This window comes from Cucumis melo, chromosome 4 (genome assembly GCF_025177605.1).
Source record: "Cucumis melo cultivar AY chromosome 4, USDA_Cmelo_AY_1.0, whole genome shotgun sequence".
In the NCBI taxonomy this organism is placed as follows: Eukaryota; Viridiplantae; Streptophyta; class Magnoliopsida; order Cucurbitales; family Cucurbitaceae; genus Cucumis; species Cucumis melo.
This window is the reverse complement of record NC_066860.1, coordinates 27,824,694-27,845,912: the sequence shown is the minus strand read 5'-3', so window position 1 is coordinate 27,845,912 and position 21,219 is coordinate 27,824,694. Positions and strand designations below refer to the sequence as shown.

The 21,219-nt window shown below is 39.0% G+C and overlaps 1 protein-coding gene across 9 annotated transcripts; it reads right to left on the bottom strand.

The window, feature by feature from the left end:
- Window positions 1-210: 210 nt before the first annotated feature.
- On the bottom strand, window positions 211-8,255 carry LOC127148885 (uncharacterized). 9 transcript variants are annotated; one of them, XR_007820084.1, is made up of 7 exons: window positions 7,748-8,255; window positions 7,541-7,627; window positions 6,838-6,982; window positions 5,270-5,390; window positions 4,063-4,774; window positions 2,631-3,257; window positions 821-1,853 (listed from the first exon to the last, which is right to left on the bottom strand). XR_007820084.1 is itself a non-coding variant. In XM_051083286.1 (6 exons), the coding sequence occupies exons 1-5, from the start codon at window positions 7,799-7,801 to the stop codon at window positions 679-681; spliced, it is 474 nt and encodes a 157-aa protein (XP_050939243.1). In that variant the 5' UTR covers window positions 7,802-8,251; the 3' UTR covers window positions 211-364; window positions 645-678. The 9 variants fall into 9 exon arrangements, 5 of the variants coding, with proteins under 5 accessions (XP_050939243.1, XP_050939244.1, XP_050939245.1 ...); XR_007820083.1 differs by lacking the exons at window positions 821-1,853; window positions 2,631-3,257; window positions 4,063-4,774 and adding exons at window positions 211-364; window positions 645-789 and having other exon boundaries at window positions 6,838-6,944; window positions 7,748-8,250; XM_051083286.1 differs by lacking the exons at window positions 821-1,853; window positions 2,631-3,257; window positions 4,063-4,774 and adding exons at window positions 211-364; window positions 645-783 and having other exon boundaries at window positions 6,838-6,944; window positions 7,748-8,251.
- Window positions 8,256-21,219: the final 12,964 nt, after the last annotated feature.

Genomic DNA, 21,219 nt, shown 5'->3' with positions numbered 1-21,219 from the left:
AGTCATAACTTACCAAAAAAATTCAAACATTGTAAAAAAAGCACTTCAAGTCCTAAAATAGCAATTAAGTGTGTAGATGCAACAAACCGAGTCTCAAACAAACCTAAAAGGTGTTCAAAACAAACCTAAACCAAACATGGGAACAATCAAGAACAACCTCAAGATTTTCAAGAATGGCATGAAAACATGCAACAAAAACTATTAAGAAAGCAAAAATTACCTTAGGTAGTCTAGAATTTCCACCAAGAATTAAAGAACCTACAAGATTACCTCAGATGATTGGAAACAAAAAAGAAGACCTTTGTATAGATTTAGATTCTTCTAAGAAAGAGGAATTAATTCCTAAATCTTCATTCCAACATTCCTGCAAGATTTCAACCCCTAACTTTGTTTCATACCCATTCAACATTACAGAAACATGAATAAAAAAGTTTCCAAGATTCAAAAGAAGAATCTGACTCAAACAAAAGAGAAATGCAATTTCATTCAGATTTTCAAGTAAAAAAGATAGTTGTTTCAATATCCAATCTCAAATTCAGCCGACTTTAATTTTTTTTACAAAACCAACATTAAATTAAAGACTATATCAACCTTAATTTTCATGAAGCATTCCAAACCTCTCAACTTAAACAGATTAACATTACCTGTCAAGATCGACATTACTATCGATTGCAAAAGTTAAAGAAATGGGAGCCATGGAATCTCTCGCCCATTTCTCAATGAATCCAGTGCCCCTCTTGTTATGGTTCTTCTATTCAATGTTAGCTCACCTCCTTTTCCAGCCTACATCTTTTAGAAATCAAACTTAATCATGCGATTGGAACGACCAAAATTGAATTCAATTAAGTCACTTCATTCTTAAAAATTTGAAAGCGAAATTAAATGAATTTAGAATCACATATTCACATTGAGTTTACTTGATATATGTATGAATTTAGACTCATATATGTATGTGTCTACTTGACCTAACCGGTTGGACTCTAAGGGATGGGTAGGTCTGGTTTTGGTTAGGCCAAGAGTGAAGAGTTCCCCACACAAGCTCTGATACTGAGGGAGCTCAACGCATTCTACTTGACCTAACAGGCCGGAATCTAAGGGCTAGGCAGGTCTGGTTTTGGTTAGGCCAAAAGTGAAGAGTTCCCCACACAAGCTCTGATACTGAGGGAGCTCAACGCATTCTACTTGACCTAACCGGCTGGACTCTAAGGGCTAGGCAAGTCTGGTTTTGGTTAGGCGAAAAGTGAAGAGTTCCCCACACAAGCTCTGATACTGAGGGAGCTCAACGCATTCTACTTCACCTAACTGGTTGGGTTTTAAAGGCTAGGAAGGTCTGGTTTTGGTTAGGCCAAAAGTGAAGAGTTCCCCACACAAGCTCTGATACTGAGGGAGCTCAACGCATTCTACTTGACCTAACCGGCTGGACTCTAAGGGCTAGGTAGGTCTGGTTTTGGTTAGGCGAAAAGTGAAGAGTTCCCCACACAAGCTCTGATACTGAGGGAGCTCAACGCATTCTACTTCACCTAACTGGTTGGGTTTTAAAGGCTAGGAAGGTCTGGTTTTGGTTAGGCCAAAAGTGAAGAGTTCCCCACACAAGCTCTGATACTGAGGGAGCTCAACACATTCTACTTGACCTAACCGGCTGGACTTTATGTGCTAGGTAGGTTTGGTTTTGGTTAGGCCAAAAGTGAAGAGTTCCCCACACAAGCTCTGATACTGAGGGAGCTCAACGCATTCTACTTGACCTAACCGGCTGGACTTTAAGGGCTAGGTAGGTCTGGTTTTGGTTAGGCGAAAAGTGAAGAGTTCCCCACACAAGCTCTGATACTGAGGGAGCTCAACGCATTCTACTTCACCTAACCGGTTGGGTTTTAAAGGCTATGAAGGTCTGGTTTTGGTTAGGCCAAAAGTGAAGAGTTCCCCACACAAGCTCTGATACTGAGGGAGCTCAACGCATTCTACTTGACCTAACCGGCTGGACTTTAAGGGCTAGGTAGGTCTGGTTTTGGTTAGGCGAAAAGTGAAGAGTTCCCCACACAAGCTCTGATACTGAGGGAGCTCAACGCATTCTACTTCACCTAACCGGTTGGGTTTTAAAGGCTAGGAAGGTCTGGTTTTGGTTAGGCCAAAAGTGAAGAGTTCCCCACACAAGCTCTGATACTGAGGGAGCTCAACGCATTCTACTTGACCTAACCGGCTGGATTCTAAGGGCTAGGCAGGTCTGGTTTTGGTTAGGTGAAAAGTGAAGAGTTCCCCACACAAGCTCTGATACTGAGGGAGCTCAACGCATTCTACTTCACCTAACTGGTTGGGTTTTAAAGGCTAGGAAGGTCTGGTTTTGGTTAGGCCAAAAGTGAAGAGTTCCCCACACAAGCTCTGATACTGAGGGAGCTCAACGCATTCTACTTGACCTAACCGGCTGGACTCTAAGGGCTAGGCAGGTCTGGTTTTGGTTAGGCCAAAAGTGAAGAGTTCCCCACACAAGCTCTGATACTGAGGGAGCTCAACGCATTCTACTTGACCTAACTGGCTGGACTCTAAGGGCTAGGCAGGTCTGGTTTTGGTTAGGCGAAAAGTGAAGAGTTCGCCACACAAGCTCTGATACTGAGGGAGCTCAACGCATTCTACTTCACCTAACCGGTTGGGTTTTAAAGGCTAGGAAGGTCTGGTTTTGGTTAGGCCAAAAGTGAAGAGTTCCCCACACAAGCTCTGATACTGAGGGAGCTCAACGCATTCTACTTGACCTAACCGGCTGGACTCTAAGGGCTAGGCAGATCTGGTTTTGGTTAGGCCATGTTTTCAACAGCACATGTTTTCAACACATTATTAAGTATGTACAGTATTTACAATATTTAGAAAATGAATAGCATGTCTTCTACGCATTTCTAAGCTATCAAAGAATGCATTTTCAACATATTTAAGATATTCAAATGACAAACACAATCACAAACCCGAGCTCCATGCTCAAGGGTTAGGCAGACATGCTTGTCTAAACTAGAAAGCAAATTAGACATAGTATTTATTTTAAGAATAAAGACATTGAAAAAGTTTAAAATTTGAACATTTTTGGCAAAATGAAAATTTCCCAAAGGACATAGAACATGCAAAGCTACAACCCTACCCCCCACTTAAAACTTTAATTTGTCTTCAAAGCATTTTAAGCAAGATTGTAAGGATCGAAAAAAGAGATAGGGAACAGAAAACTTCCCCTTGCTTGCAAAGGTTCCAAATTCGATTATACTCCATTTTTTCCTTTATTCCTACAAAAAGAAAACAAGATTTTCTATCAAATTTTATTAAAGAGGTTAAACTAAAAATTTATGGATATCTAGGATGTTAAAATCAGCGAGAAAAATAAGTTCTCCTGCCTTAATAAGAACATCCTCAACTATGCCTAAGGGGCTAACATATAGGACCTATCCACTAATTGGATGCTTACATTGGTCTTTTGCAAATTATTTAACCCCTAGTTCTTTTCCCACATACCCCACAAATCATCAATTGATGGGTATCTAAATCCATATCCTCTTAAGCTTGGAATGAGAACTAAAACCACCGCCTACACACGAGTATTTTTCACATGCATCAGAATAATACCATCACCCTAAATAAATAAAAAGGCTACGATCTTGGGGTCTACATATAATCTATCAATTCCAATTCCTTGAAAGTTAAATTCTTCCATCTATTACAGCGAGGAAAAGGGATACTAAACATCCAAGTACAACGAAACATCCATCATACGTTCCACAATTTAATTATAGATCAAATATCATCCCAGATTCGTTAATTTGTATGCACTTCAAAATTTTAGACTACTTGTTTAGTTGCTTTCACATGGGAGACTTCAGCAGCTGGTTTTTAAATGTTTGCATGTGGAAAAACTTCATAGCAGCTATGAAATATCTATTCAAGATACTTTCATTGGCCACTCTCTAATCTACTTTTTCTGTGATTTTATTATGTCAAAAGAATGGAATGATCTAGAGTTTCACTAGCGGTGCATTAAGGATCCCATCCGAAACGAGATGCATAAAAGTGGACAGACAGAAAAGACAAGCATACCAGTCCAGAAGCTGGTGGCATTCCATATTCCAAAGCAGTAAGAAAATCATCATCAAGTGTCACTTCATAAGAATCATCCTCATCTTTTTGGCAATTGAAGTCCAAAGAGTCATTACATAAGAAACGAGATACATAAGAAACAGCTGAGCCATGCTTCTCATTGTGTTGCCTGATCTGGTCTTCTAATCATCCTCTGTGCCAATTTTGTTTGTTTTAAAAGAAAAAGATCATTACAACCATTCCAATTATCATGGAACCGAAACACTAAAACGTTCCAATAGAAACTATTATTTCTTGACATGGCACATAAACCAATAATGCACAAGTATACCAAGCAAGAAAAATAGAATGCTCATGTAGAGCTTGGACGCACATTGTTATGGAGTTAAGCACATAACACATAACAAAAACGATTCCTTTGGTAACCTTTCGACTGAAAGGGTCTATACAAGATGGAACAAAGTACAGGAAAGTTATCTTCCAAAAGGTGATAGACTATCCAGTTTAACTTGAGTTCAATACTAATGTACTTTCTCTCTTTCAAATGCCATGAAATTGGCTAAAAAGTTTCATCATCTGTGCACCCTTCTAACATTAATGATTGATATAATCACCTCTTACCTGATAAATACGATCGATCAATTCGAAAAATGCATTGGCCAGCTCACGACCACAAATGAAAAGTTCAAATCTTTCTGTAAACCCTGCATGGCTAATAATGCACAAGAAATGAAAATTTTTAACCCCTCCCAGGTAAGAAGAAAGAAAAGATAGAAAAGACATTCAAACAGCTGTTGGTGTAAAGACTTGAGATCTCAATCATGGTCATCCTCCAATAATTTCCCAAAGAGGAGAATAATTGAATATTTTAGGATGGAAAACAAAATTGATAATGACCCAGAGCTTATTTCTTTGGAGTTCTTGTAGATTACTAAAGGGATTAGACAATACGACTTTGTGTTTTAACATCAAGAGTGGATATCTTGTTATAGCACAAACTTAACTTAGGACAGTATGCTCCGTAAATTATGCTTTTATGTTTCTGCTTGAATAATTAGTTGTTTTTGTGTGTGCACTCTCACATATATATTCTAAATGATGATTATCTTTCTTGTCCTACAAATGAATCCTTGGTTACAAATGGAATGGACAAATTTGACAATAAGATTGATAGAATCTAAGCGAGCAAAAGGCTGAAGTTTCATACCTGGGGGAGTGGAAGAACTGAAAGAACGTCAATTGTGAAGTAAGATAAAAAGAATCTCCAAGCTCTTGTGCAAACACCATCATCGGCTTCATCAGGTTTTGCATTATAAAATTTGGAATATCTAAAATGAAAATGACAGACTATAAGAATTATGTAGAGGAAGTCTATGATTGAGCTAACAATTACAACTACTATTCTCATCTTGTTGTCAAATCCAACACATCTTTTGCCTTAATCAACCAACAAGGTGTAACAGAACAAAGGATCCAACAAGGTAGCAATCACACACAACATGACAAGTATTTCATTCCACAAATGAAGAAATACCGGGTTTCTATCACCCAAACATTTAAGATATCCCAAACCTTTACTCCTAACTTCTCAATCAAATCTTATGTTTCCAAAACTCGTAAGCCTATCAAAACTAGTAGTAAAGCTTGTTGAAATTGATCTCAATGTTCTCAGTGAGCATGTTTCTCCAATATACGAAGGTTTACTCCTGGACAGGGGACAAAGCAAGTGGAACAAATGAACCAACAGATACTTCTACTATTTGATTTTGAAGAAAAGAATCACAGGAGATGGGGGACATCAGAAGAATTTCAACCGCACACAGAAAACAGATAAAAAATAGTATAGTTGACAACCCAACAACCATTTAACTGCAATACTTCCTAAATGATTAGCTGGTAATTATTTAATCTTAGAAGAGAACTAGAAATCGCCCTGGTCTATAGACAATACATAGAGAAATGACAATGATGTGAGTGATTGTTACTAAAGGAAAAAAATAGTTTACTGATGATGAATTGAAGTAGCCTTTCCTTTGTAATTGAATGATTTAAAGAGTGATCTAATGAATGTTATAAAAAATAAATGAGGGGAGAAACTCAACCATGGAGAGAAAATGGATGGTGAATGAAGTACCAAAAAACAAACTAGCAAATGCAGTCATAGTTAAAATAAAACCATCTTCCAAAGTAGTCTTCTCAACCAAATGGCACTTATTTTCTACAAACCCAACTTCTTTTCACTTTTTAAATATTCAATTTGTGTTAGTTCCTACACACAAAAAGATCACAAACTCCTGAAATGGATAGAATTACAGGGCTACAGGTTATAGTATTTTTGTGAATCTAAAGCAATTATGAAGCATAACCAAGTAGCAAACACAAATACTTGATGAAACTACTAACAATCACAAAAACTTTGGAAGTTAGAAGTGCAGAGAAAGAAAGTGAGAGAAGTCAATTCTGGCAAAGTGAGAGAAGTCAGTTTTGGCTTAAAAAATCCCTTTTGACTCCTTCCCAACTTCCCAGATGCAGTTGAACCCCTTCAAAATGACCACAACTGACTCAACTTACAGTAAAAAATCAAATTGAGTGAACATATGGCAAGTGGGTCCAATTCCTTTTACCACAGAAAACTATAATACAAGTTCTTTCACTACCTAAAACCCAAATTCCACAACCACAGTTATGCAAGAAGAAGAACAACAACAAAAATGCCTCTCAAACTCCAACAAGAAGTACAGAAGAACTTGAATTCCAAAAGGGAACTTTACTTACCTCCGTACTTCCATGGCTGAATTGAGTGAGCTAGAAATTAGAAAACACAAAGAATGAAGCTGATTTTGAGGTGCATCCGGAAGGCAATTTAAAGCTTTTGGCAGTAGCTATGTAACAAGTTTCCAAAGTGAGCCACCATAATCGACTAAAAATGGAAACCAAAATGAATGAGCAATCAATGAAATATTAAGTATATCTGAAGAAACAAACATATTATTCTGATAAACCCTGCATAATTATTCTGAGATTATAAAGATGGTGTTTAAAATTGTATTCAATTCATTTTAAAAGGTTAACCATGAAAAGGAAGAACAGTGGAGACCATGAACTACTAAAGGCATGCAATTTTTCACAATATCATGATGAGAGACTTCATGCTTTAAGTAGTCTTTGACACAAATCAAGACTATAAAGTGTCGAACATTTTCTAATCTTTATTAAAGTTTATCTTTTTTCATGCTTTAGTAATAGAACTAATTTCACTTAACAAGGTCCAAAACTTGATGATTAATCTTGAGTTTATGATTTCAACCGCATACTGAAGTCAGTTCAACCAATCTACGAAATTACAAAATTAAAAATATAAAGGATGGCATACAAATTATATATAGACATTTTGGACAACTGCAACTTTTTTTTAGTACACGGTTGCAGGGATAGGGGTGCACTCAGGTGCGCATATTAGCACGAGGAAGATAAAAACCTTCATTAGAAGCCGAGTAACGGCTGCCATTGTGGATACACACTCCTCTGTTAAATTTTCTACACCAGATTTTACATCTTCTCTAATCTGTGAGATGATTCAACATAAGACCAAATTAATTTTTCATATTACAGGAAAATATCATTTCACCACACAAATTAAGAAAAAAATATACCAAAACATCCATAATCACACCACGTAAACTACCTTAACAACAGAATCAGACAACCCAGGGATGGAATTCTCAGGAACGGTCTCCATACTGAGCTTCCGCTTAAGTGGGTTAGAAGATGGAGCAGGCTCTTCAACTTAGTCGGCGAGGGTTTGGAATCGGGAACCATGGAGTTGGGAATTTGGGATCTGACGGTGAAGCATTTTCTTTGGAAGACGACATAGGCTTCCGAGGGGTCTTCCGCCCTTGATTCCGGCGCCGTTAGCGCATGGAATAGAAAATGGCAGTGGATCGGCGAGATGGGTATTTAGCAAGATAGGGTTTCTTGGGTGGATGCTTCATTTTAGAGAATAGAAATTGAGAGAAAGGAAGAGTGAAGATTCTGAGGAAGACGAAGGAGACAAGAGATCGAGAGAGAAGGGGAGGCGGAGAGGGGGGGAAGAGGAGGGAGATAGTTGCCGTTGAGAAGAAAGATGAAGAAATTTAGAAATGAGAGAGAAGCTGCGAAGGGAAGTTGTTTTTTGAAATTTGAAATGAAATGAAATGAAACCTTTTAATTTTTAACTAAGTTATTGGAGATTTTGAATTAAAAAAATAATATATAATTAAAGTTAAAAGAATGTATACGTGCATACACATTTTTTGCAAAAGAATACTTAATGCACTTGTTCTTTTAAATAGTTTTTAGACAAACTATTATAAATAGTGATACTATTTTACTAATAGACATTATTTAATAGAATCTAAAAATTTAATATATTTAAAAACGACTCTAATTTTTAAAACAACTCTATTTTTATATTAATAAAAATAATAAAACAGATAAAATATTTTTCTATCAAGTATAAAAAAATTTATCTCGGAGAGGTTTCTTATTAAACATAAATAACTATATGTCATTAAAATATTTTATTTATAAATATTTTAAAAAATAAATTCTGTTATTTAAAATAATTTCTTCAGAACTTTTCATCAAACTATGTTTTTTCCATAAATGATTTATTTTGTATTTTTATAGCCACGTGGAGAAAAAAACAAAAGGTGTGGAAATGTGTCCTATCGAGCGCCGATTCGATGTTTCGTTTTAGTGCCCGAAATTCAACCATTTATCTATTTAACTACAAATTACAATAAATCACAACTCATTCTTATTTCTTAATTCTCCCTATTTAAGTATTCCGTAATTAGTTATAAGTTTCCACCATATAATTTGATCACAATTGAGTCTTATCATATTTCATGACTTTAGTTTAATATTTATGGGGAAAATATAAAAAAGTACATAGTCATTTCTATAAAAAAAAAAATAAATAAAGAAACCTAAATTCTTTTGAAACGTTACAATATTGTTATTATTGTTTACTTTGGAAATAGTTGCAAAATTAAAATTAGATTCAATAGAATCGTGAAGAAATTTCTAATACTAGGATAGCAAGAGATTCATAAATTATTTATAGTACCTTTATTGGATATATCTAAGCATTGCTTAAAAATTGTAAAAGAGCGCTTAAGCTCCCTTTTTTAAATAGCTATCTATGTCGCAAAAATGTGAGCGTTCAAGGCATTGTGGAAATGGCTCGAAGTTGGAATACAAAGAAGGTCCACCCATAGCGGCTGCTTGCTGACGTAGATTCTCAATCACACTTAATTATCTAATGTATAAAATTTTCAAAATTTTATTTATTTGTTTTTCCTTTTCAATATTTGGTAATCTCCTTTAACCAAGAAACAAATTAACCCCCACCCTCTGGACCAACAAATTTTGACAGAACACAATAAACTCTTCTTTACCCATTTCTCATTTTTCAACCTCCTGCCTACTCTTTTTACCCAAAAATAAAAGCTGTAACTCTCTTTTATATAACCTCTTCTCTAACTTTTTCAAGAAAGTTCTTAAGCTGTATTGTAAAGATTAATGATTTTTGTTAAAAAAAAAATAATGTTATCTATTAACTAATCAAATGGTCCAAAGTTTAACATGGTATAGTTGTCAGAAAGTGAGCATCAAAATGACAGATTGTTAGATGTATATATTTCATTAACTAAGAGTTGTTAAGAACTTCAATGTATGATCAAGCTTTTGATTTCTTATCATGCTTGCTGGGGCTATGGATATATCTTTAGCATTCGGTAGAAATTCTAGGATTCTTGTACTCAAACTGATGTTTTATTGATTTTACAATATCAGATTATGTATATGACTATTTAATTCCCCAGATCATTTTCCAATAATTCAAAAGAATGTCTATTCTTGCTATTATGAATCTATAGAACGAGAAATAATTAGGGACATGCATAATAATAATAATAATGCTTCAGAACCAACTTCCTTTCTTTGTTCTTCAAGCTATGTATGACCAGCTAGTTTCGTCAAATAAATATTTTCCAACGAACATAACCAAGGTTGGGATATATGATGGAAGAAGGTGATGTTCGAAAAAGAAAAGAAGGAAGAAGAGCATCCATAGCTACGAATTCACATGAAGAAGAGGAACTCGACGAACTCAAATGGCAAATCGGAGGAGTGGGTAGCAAATTAGAGAGATGGAGAGAGTTTTCGTGGAAGGGGAAGGGTAATTTCACAAATAATCAAAGACAAACCTTTTTTATTACCAACCAATTTTTAAAGATTTTATTAGGTATGACAAAATATAAATCTATATTGTTACCTTTATCTATTCAATTTTATTCAACTTAACTTTATGTTTTCTTTTTCTCTCCATCTAACTTTTTCGATGATCACCTCCCTCCCTCATACCTCACCTCACCTCCGACGGTCACACCACTTTCAGTCTCTTAAATCTGGTTGTCTCCACTCCAACATCTCTCACTCTTACCGCTACCGCCATGCCATGCCACTCTCACTCTCTCATAGCCACGATCACTTTCAGGAATTTAAAAAATATATATAAAAAAAAAACATATGTTGATAAAAGGCAAACTGTGAAGTCAAACCAAACCACATAATGTAATTTGATTTTCGATTTTGGTCTGATTCTATTCTAGAAAACACAAGCTCCAACAAACTATGAACACACCCATATATAATAGGGTAGATTATTAGTTTAGTCTCTTTTTTTCACTTTTTTTTCAAAATATTTAATAACACATTAATGTTAACACTATTAGGCCAACCAATAATAATAACAATAAAATTTATAGCTACATGATTTTATGTATCAATACTTCATCTATCTAACCTATTTGTTCAACCATCAAATATTGCTTATGTTTATGGATGTCTCTTAGCAATTGCCAAATAACATGGCTAATTAAGCAATAATTAAAATCTCATATACTAGTTCAACGAGTCGCTATAATTTTGATCCCAGGGAATTTGAGACTTTGTATTGAAAAAAAACAAAGGCAGGTAAGTGTCAACAATGTATACATCGATAATTATGTAGAAAAAATGTAGTCCATGAAACCGTTGCTTAATTAAATAATTTATAAATACACTAAAGTCTAAATTGAGCTGGGCCATATATTCGAATGTTAGGGAATGCACGAAGGTTTTCATATAGATAATTCGCCAATTCTTCTTGTTAGCATACAACACCTCCTCGTCGTTAGACTAAAGTCTTAAAACTAGTAAACATATTTATCATATCATTCTGAATTTTCAGTGTTCCAGGTAACCTAGTTGATAGAAAAATAATACATAAATTCCTTGATTAAAGAAAAAAAATTCTATTACTAACTTACTATGAAGGTATTTATTTAGTTGATACCCTGATTTAGTTGCTTCACGCATTTTTCACCGCCCAAAAATTCTCAAACAAAGGGTATATACCAAATTTCAATCAACTCACTTCGTAACTATGAATTTTTTGCATTTCGATCCTAGATAAATAATCAATAGCAGCTCCCCAAACCAATTGCTTCTCCAATTGTAGGCGTCCCAGCTTCAAATCTAACGAAGGGGGATATGAGTAATTAGTAGAATTAAGGACAATATTGTCCACCAAAAAGACTTCTTAATGCAAATATCAGAAGGCATTTGGGTAGGAAGAGAATACATAGAAGAGATGAAAGGATATGTAAAAAGGCATCAATTAATGAATAGTTCGAATAAAATAGACATCACAAAATGTTAGCACCATTCAAGAAGTCATCTATTTAAATCTCATAATGACTTCAAAAAGATTATTTATCAAGTGTCAATTATTATGAGAACAAATGAGCAAACAAATAATGCTAAACGACAGTTATTTAGGTCTCTTGCAATTCTTGAGCCCTATATATTGAACGTTTTAATTTTTCCACATCATATAAAATAAATACATTGAGAAAAATTTCATTTTAAAGTAAAAAGAAAAGGACAAAATTGCAACCATGGAGTCCACTAACCTGGAACGAGGTTGTGCAAATGTGGAATGGTCAAGAAATCTCCACCATCTAGAGCCATGTAGGACCAAATATGAAAATTAGATACTGACTTCCTAAAAACGAACTGATGCAATTTTAATTTCATAACTTATCTTCTCAAAGGACATACCTAAGAATGGAGGCATTGCAAACAATAGATCAATCTACAAGAATCCAATGCCTGTAGGCCCACACATCTTAAGCACGTTTATTCCTTATCTTCATATGCCCAAATGTAAGGCTTGCCATTTAATTAATAAGAAAACAACCTAACCTTGTGAGAAGAAGCAACAAGAAAGTCAGCATCAAGTGCCTAGATGTCGACAACTATATGTAGAACACTCTAGCACGCATCTACAAGCACTTTTTCCCCAAAATGATGTGCTAAGCCAACTATTTCTTCAATTGGAAGAACATAAGTTGCAGAGAAAAAAATCAAATCATACTGAATTCCACTATTTGCATAGAGTTATTATTAGAAAGATATCAAGAGTAACTAGACACAGATCAAGAGAAGGAAAAATGTCTGACAGTTCTTTTCATTCTTCATTCATTTGACTTTATTATTTTTATTCAGCTGCAAACCTTTCCACTAGAAGTGTGATAACTGAAGTAATATGATAACACTTCAGTTTGAAATATTCACCTACTACTTGTTTTATTTGAGTAATGTTTATAAATTGAATGGTGTAAAAAGGAAATAGATTTAAAAAAATGCTAAATATCAAATAGAATGGTGTACCCAGTACATTTTGAGACATGATAGGTAACCACAAGCTTTGTTTTTGTTGAAAACATTTCCTTTAACTCTAGTAAGTTTGGGACATTATGTTCACCTAAACTTACAAACTTCAGAACAACACCGGTCCTTTCAGCTATAAGTTGCCAAGGAACAATGGCACTATGATGTTCAGCAACCGTAAGTATGATATGCACTGAAAGAATAGATTGTTACAGTTTAAACTTAAAGTAAAAGCAGTATATGGCTACACATGTTTAAAAAGATAAAGGATGCAACTTCATGATGTAGGAATGTAAAACACTTTCATTAACTTAAATATGAAATCATAATCTTCACAAATAAAACCTTAAAGCCTACTGTTAGAATTAGTAGGGCTTTGTCCTTAGAGTATTTTTGGAAAGAATAATATATAAGATTTTATTTCCTAAATATTTCCTAGATCTTTTCCTTTCTTACTCCTATTGTACTATATTTATTTTCTCTATTTGTACCAATTGTATTCATAAGAAAAATAATAAAAACTAAAGTATCGTGGTTTTTCTCCCGGTTCTCTGGTTTCCACGTAAGTCTCGGGTTGTTGTTAATTGCTTTCAATATGGTATCAGAGCAAAGCAATAACAAAACCCTAGGAGAAACCCAGATCGAAATTGAACCCGTCACTGTCGTCGCTGCCGCCATGGAGAAACTGCTTCAGAACCTACAGAAACCGTCGATCTACCCAACGGGAGTGGTTTCGCAGTCGTACGAGCCACCGTCTGACCAGAAGATGCTTCACGCGCCGCTTCTCTCCAGCGCATGGGCCGTTTCATCTCACCGCCCAGCCCATTCCCTTTTACGCACCGTCGGATGTCCAACCGTCAAGCCCTTCCGGCCATTCGCATCCTCACGCGCCGCCTATGAGCTCCGGACAGCAACCCTCAACCGTAAATCTTTCAAATCTGTACAGTAAGCATCCGCTGTACGTTGACTCTTTACAGCAACCGTTGTTTTCTGGTAACGGAATTAATCAACCTCAAAACAGATCGAACATTGAAGCGGGTGAGTCTTTGATGCATTTCAAACCAACCGAGTTACCGATGTATTCCAAGAACCCGATAACTTCGTTCCCTAATTTACTGTCAAATTATATAACTGGCTCTTTGGGTTCGTCTACAGAGAATTTTTCAGGTGAAAAATTAAATGGGCAAAATTATTTTTCTTGGTCCCAATCAATAAAGATGTTCCTCGAAGGTCGCCACCAGTTCGACTTCTTAACTGGAGGGACTGTACGTCCTCTACCAGGAGACGCCTTGGAACAACTTTGGAAAGGGGAGGACTCACTTATTCGGTCCATGTTGATTAATAGTATAGAACCACAGATCGACAAGCCTCTACTATCTGCTGCCACAGCAAAAGATTTGTGGGATACAACTCAAATCCTTTACTCGAAACGACAGAATGCCTCTCGGTTGTATACACTGCGAAAACAGGTCCATAATTGCAAACAAGGGACTCTGAACGTGACTACCTATTTTAACAAGCTCTCTCTCCTCTGGAAAGAGATGGATTTGTGCAGAGAGACAGTTTGGGACACACCAAATGACGATACTCAATATGCTAAACTTGAAGAGGTTGATCGTGTTTATGACTTCCTTGCAAGACTTAATCCCAAATTTGATACTGTTTGTGGTCGTATACTCGGACAAAGACCTCTTCCCTCCCTAATGGAAGTTTGTTTTGAAGTCCGCCTGGAAGAGGATCGCACTAATGCCATGGGTGTACTACTACCCCTACCATTGACTCCGCTGCCTTTAGCGCTCGGTCCTCAAATCATGACAGTGACAAGAATAATGGGAAGTCAATTCCTGTGTGTAAGCACTGCAAGAAACAATGGCACACCAAGGATCAGTGTTGGAAACTCCACAGTCGTCCCCCAAGAGGTAACAAACGGTCCTCCAACGAGAAACAGAACTCAGGACGTGCATACATTAGTGAGACTACCCCTGCCAGCACCTCTCAATCAACTGATCCTACTGCGAGCCAGACCAAGACTCCGACTCTGGGTGCCATTGCTCAGTCAGGTATGCCTCAGTCCCTTGGGCTTATTAGCGTTGATGGGAAGAATCCCTGGATCTTAGACTCAAGGGCTATAGATCACTTGAAAGGTTCTTCGAAACACTTTATCTCTTATGCCCCGTGTGCCGGTAATGAAAAATTCGAATAGCTGATGGCTCTCTAGCTCTAATCGCTGGCAAAGGACAAATAGTTCCCTCTAACGGTTTTACTCTCCAGAGTGTTTTGCATGTCCCTAAACTGTCTTACAATTTGTTATCTATAAGCAAGATCACTCGTGAATTGCATTGTAAAGCTATCTTCTTATCTGTATCGGTCTATTTTCAGGACACGAGCTCGAGGAGGACGATTGGCACTGCTTGACATAGAAGGGGACTTTACATCCTTGATGATGATACCTCCTATAGTAGTTTGTCTAGGGTTAGTTTACTGTCATCTTACTTTAGCACTTTTGAACAAAGACTGTATGTTGTGGCATTTTCGACTGGGCCACCCAAACTTTACATATATGCAATATTTATTTCCCCACCTTTTTTCTAAACTTGATGTATCTTCTCTATCTTGCGATAAATGTATCCGGGCTAAACAATATCGGGTCTCTTTTCCCTCACAATCATATAAACCTACACAACCGTCTACCCTCATCCATAGTGACGTTTGGGGTCCTTCCAAGGTCACCACCTCATCGGGAAAGCGGTGGTTTGTAACTTTCATCGATGACCATACCCGTCTTACCTGGGTCTACCTTATAACAGATAAATCCGAGGTTTCATCCATTTTCCAAAACTTCTATCATACTATTGAAACATAATTTCACAAAAAATTGCAATTCTTCGAAGTGATAATGGTCGGGAATTCCAAAACCATAACCTTAGTGAATTTCTAACCTCCAAAGGGATTGCTCACCAAACCTCATGTGCCTACACTCCTCAACAAAATGGAGTGGTCGAACAAAAAAAACCGTCACCTTGTGGAAGTAGCTCGCTCCCTTATGCTTTCCACTTCCCTTCCATCATACCTGTGGGGAGATGTTATTCTTACAGCCACTCACTTAATCAATAGAATGCCTTCTCGTATCCTCCACCTTCAGACTCCCTTAGATTGTCTTAAGGAGTCTTACCCCTCTACTCGCCTTGTGTCTGAGGTTCCTCTTCGTGTGTTTGGGTGTAACGCCCCAACAAACTCGTTTTTGTTCATCTTACTATTAATATTTATGTATGGTCTTGGAAAAGACAAATTTATTGGGAGAACCTTATCATTTTGAATTTTCCGGTTTATTAAAGTTGGGTTTTCCACTTTTTTTATTATTAAGTATTTTTCTATTATGTTACCTATTTTAGTATTTAGAAATTATTTAGTGAGTTATTGCTAATTGAAAGGAGGGTTGGTTGAGTTTGGTGAGATTTGGAGAGAGAGAGGAGATGGTTGGTTTGGGTTATTTGAAGGAAAAGAAAAGAGATATTGTCTTATAAAAAGCCTTGGGTCTCGTGCGTAAATAAGAAGAGAAAAATCAAAGAAAGAAAGGGGGGAAAAGAAAAGAGAAAAAGGGAGAAAAAAAAGATTTATTAATAAAACCCTAGCCGCCGCACGCCGCCGCGAACCCGAGCCGCCAAGCCTTCCCCTCTCTGTTCAGCAGCGCAGCCGAGTCTGCAGTCCACCCGAGCCGTCACCGAGCTTCCAGCCGCGTCGGAAGAATCGTCCAAGCCGATCCGCGCACGCCGAGCGTCTGCCGGAGCAGTCGTCTCTCGCAGCCGTCGCCCGAAGCCAAGCCCGCGTCACCCTTCGTGATCCGCAGCCGATCCGTCAGCCAGCCGCGTCGTGTCAAGGGCATAATTTTCCATGGTATTATTTACCGATGGTCGTATGCCCGAATACCCCCAAATCACTTTATCTTTATGTCTTGAAAGTAGTTTAGGTTAATTCTTTCGTTTAGGTGTCGCCGAGTCATAGTGTGACATTTCGGCTTTTTCATATGCAAGCCTGCCAAGGCCAAAATTCTCAATATGTACTATAGGGGGTACATGACTAAGTCCGACCCCCGCCCAAACCTTGTCACACTCTTTGCATGTTGAGTTATTTTCCTTGTAATTGACAGTCTTCAATGCTTTCTTTATGACGTTTTCAACTATTTACTTTCTCTCTCCCGTTTTATAAAAACATTTTTCCAAGAACGGGAAGGGAGGCTACGTCATACCGCGAGTTTGACCGCGGATTCCGATTTTCGAACGGCTGACTTGCTGATTGAGCTAAGCAAGTGCCGCACAATCGTGTCGAGAAGTTACGATTGTGACAAGTGGTATCAGAGCCAAATTGGCTAATTGACGATAAGACCGAAACATGTCGTCGTCGAATCCATCGGGCAAGGCCCAGAAAGACCGACTAGTAGAGCTAGAAGAACAGATGCTCTACCTAGTCGAAGTTCCCGACTCCATCCGCTACTTGGAGTCTCGTCTCGAAGAAATTTCCGAGAAAACTAATACGATCGATGCGGTAGCTGGCCGTGTCGAAGGGTTTCCTATACAAGAGTTGATGACAAGGGTCGACGCCCTGGAAACAACTATAAACATCGGAAGAACTGTCAACTACGAGCGTGGAGATAGTTCGACGGGCTCTGTTGCCCATATTGAGGAGCGTGTTCAAGAGATGGATAGCTCTCAAAAGACGCTGTTAAAGATGATAAACGGCATGTCAGAGGACTTCCGAGCTACCCTCGATGTCGTCAGAAATGAAATCGCAGATGTGAATGCGAGACTGAGCCTCACAATGCGAGCAATGGCAAATCAAGCTCCCGCTGGGGGAGCCATTCCGGTTAGTAGAGTGAAGATACCGGAACCAAAGCCCTTCTGTGGGGCAAGAGACGCGAAGGCCCTAGAAAACTATATCTTTGACCTGGAGCAGTACTTCAGGGCCACAAACACGATTACAGAGGAAGCCAAAGTCACGTTGGCGACGATGCATCTGTCTGAGGATGCCAAGTTATGGTGGAGGTCCCGATTTGTTGACATCCAGGAGGGACGTTGCACAATAGATACTTGGGACGCTTTGAAGAGAGAGCTTCGCTCACAATTTTTCCCTGAAAATGTCGAGATCTTGGCTCGACGGAAGTTACGCGAGCTGAAACACACCGGTAGTATTCGGGAGTATGTGAAGCAGTTCGCAGGACTGATGTTGGATATACGCGATATGTCCGAGAAAGACAAAGTTTTCTGTTTTGTCGAAGGATTGAAGCCGTGGGCGAAGACGAAGCTATATGAACAAAGAGTTCAAGACCTCACGTCCGCGTACGCTGCAGCCGAACGGCTGTTTGACCTGTCTAACGACTCTCAAGATACGAGACGTCATCCAAGTTCCTCATCTGGAGGAAGTAGGAACAACCGCCCAAGTTCTCCTAAAACTATAGGAGGGGACAGACGCTTTAATGGAGATCGTAGATCCCATCAATCGAATACTGGAAACTCCTGGCGAGGATCAAGTAACCAGAATCTGTCCAATCGTCCTCTTAGTTGCTTCATATGTAAGGGACCACACATGGCCAGGGAATGTCCGAACAAAACTGCTTTCAATGCATTCCAGGCATCTTTAACCTCAGATTCAGACAATCAACAAAGTCAGACCGAGAGAGAAGTAGATCAGACAGAAGAAGTTGATAACTCTCGAATGGGGGCCTTGAAATTTCTGTCATCTCTCCAGAAAAAGGTGGGGGAGACGAACACGTCAGTGGAAAGGGGCTTAATGTACGTTGACACCTGGATCAACCAAAAGCCAACCAAAAGCACTATAGTTGACTCCGGTGCCACCCACAATTTCATAACAGAAGTAGAAGCTAAACGTTTGAATCTCCGCTGGGAGAAGGATGCTGGAAGAATGAAAGCCGTGAATTCTACTGCCCTACCTATCATCGGACTAGTGAAACGAACGATGATAAGATTGGGAGGATGGAGTAGCCTCGTAGACTTTGTAGTAGTAAAAATGGACAACTTTGATGTGGTACTGGGAATGGAGTTCCTACTTGAACATCAGGTAATCCCAATGCCTTTGGCCAAATGCTTGGTGATCACTGGACCTACACCCTCGGTTGTACAGACTGACCTACGTCAACCAGATGGATTGAAAATGATCTCGGCCATGCAATTAAAGAAGGGTCTCTCTCGAGACGAACCAACATTTATGGCCATCCCACTCAAATCGTCAGAGAACTCAGGGGAGACAGTCCCTAAGGAGATCATGCGCGTGCTAGAGAAATACCGTGATGTGATGCCCGATAGTTTGCCCAAGTCTTTGCCACCTCGGAGAATGATTGATCATGAGATCGAGTTAGTGCCAGGGGCAAAACCGCCTGCGAAGAATGCTTATCGTATGGCGCCTCCAGAGTTAGCTGAACTTCGGAAACAGTTAGATGAACTACTGAATGCAGGGTTTATCAGGCCTGCAAAAGCTCCGTATGGGGCCCCAGTTCTTTTCCAAAGGAAGAAAGATGGGAGTTTACGACTGTGCATTGATTATCGCGCCCTAAATAAGCTCACAGTCCGTAACAAGTATCCACTTCCCATAATTACTGACTTGTTCGACCGCTTACATGGGGCAAAGTATTTTTCAAAGTTAGACTTGCGGTCGGGATACTACCAAGTGAGAATTGCAGAGGGAGATGAACCGAAGACAACCTGTGTCACCCGATATGGTGCGTTCGAATTCCTCGTAATGCCATTTGGTCTCACCAATGCCCATGCCACCTTCTGCACGTTGATGAACCAGGTCTTCCACGAATATCTCGATAAATTCGTAGTAGTCTACCTGGATGATATAGTGGTCTATAGTACGACCATGGAGGAACATAGGGACCACCTACAAAAGGTTTTTCAGAAATTGAAGGAGAATCAACTGTACGTCAAAAGAGAAAAATGCTCTTTTGCACAAGAGCGGATAAACTTCTTGGGCCATGTGATAGAGTGTGGCCGAATTGGAATGGAAGAAGGGAAGATTGCTGCGATACGCGACTGGGCAATGCCGAAATCAGTCTCAGAGTTACGCTCCTTCCTCGGTTTGGCAAATTACTATCGTCGATTTGTCGAGGGATTCTCGAAACGAGCAAGCCCGCTGACTGAGCTACTGAAAAAAGACGTTCACTGGAATTGGGACCCCGAGTGCCAAGCCGCCTTCGACGGCCTAAAGCAAGCCTTGATGGAGGGGCCACTTCTAGGGATTGCGGATGTGACCAAACCTTTCGAAGTCGAGATAGATGCGTCTGATTATGCGTTGGGGGTGTGCTCCTACAGAATGGGCACCCGATCGCATACGAAAGTCGAAAATTGAATGCAGCGGAAAGGAGGTATACTGTGTCCGAAAAAGAAATGCTCGCAGTAGTACATTGTTTGAGGGCCTGGAGACAATACCTACTAGGGTCGTCGTTTGTAGTGAAGACGGACAACAGTGCAACTTGCCACTTCTTTACCCAGCCAAAGTTGACTTTGAAACAAGCAAGATGACAGGAATTTTTGGCCGAGTTCGACTTCGAATTTGAGCACAAGAAGGGGTCGAGCAACCAGGCTGCGGATGCCCTAAGTCGAAAACAAGAACATGCAGCCATATGCCTGTTAGCTCACCTTCAGGGGAGCGAGATTGGTGGGTCGATCAGAGACACCTTGAGAGAGTTCCTACAGAAAGATCATGCCGCTCAGAATGTCATGAATTTAGCGAAGGCGGGCAAAACACGACAGTTTTGGGTCGAGGAAGACTTGTTAGTCACAAAGGGCAATCGACTATATGTTCTAAGAGCAGGGGACTTAAGGAAGAAATTGTTGTACGAATGTCACGACACTCTATGGGCTGGCCATCCCGGATGGCAGCGGACGTACGCCCTGTTGAAGAAGGGTTACTTTTGGCCGAATATGAGAGATGATGTCATGCAGTACACTAAGACGTGTCTCATCTGCCAACAAGATAAGGTAGAGAAAGTGAAGGTTGCTGGACTTCTTGACCCTCTACCGGTTCCAACAAGACCTTGGGAGAGTGTCTCTATGGACTTCATCACCCATCTTTCTAAGGTAGGCGACTTTGAAGCCATTTTAGTCACCATTGATCGTTTTTCAAAGTACGCCACCTTCATCCCCGCCACCAAGCAGTGTTCAGCAGAAACAACAGCTCAATTGTTCTTTAAGCATGTTGTTAAATTGTGGGGAGTCCCGACAAGTATAGTGAGCGACAGAGATGGTAGATTCATTGGCTCCTTCTGGACAGAGTTATTTTCCTTCTTGGGGACGAGTCTGAACATATCATCAAGCTACCATCCCCAAACTGACGGCCAGACTGAGCGATTCAACAGCATGCTCGAGGAATACTTGCGCCATT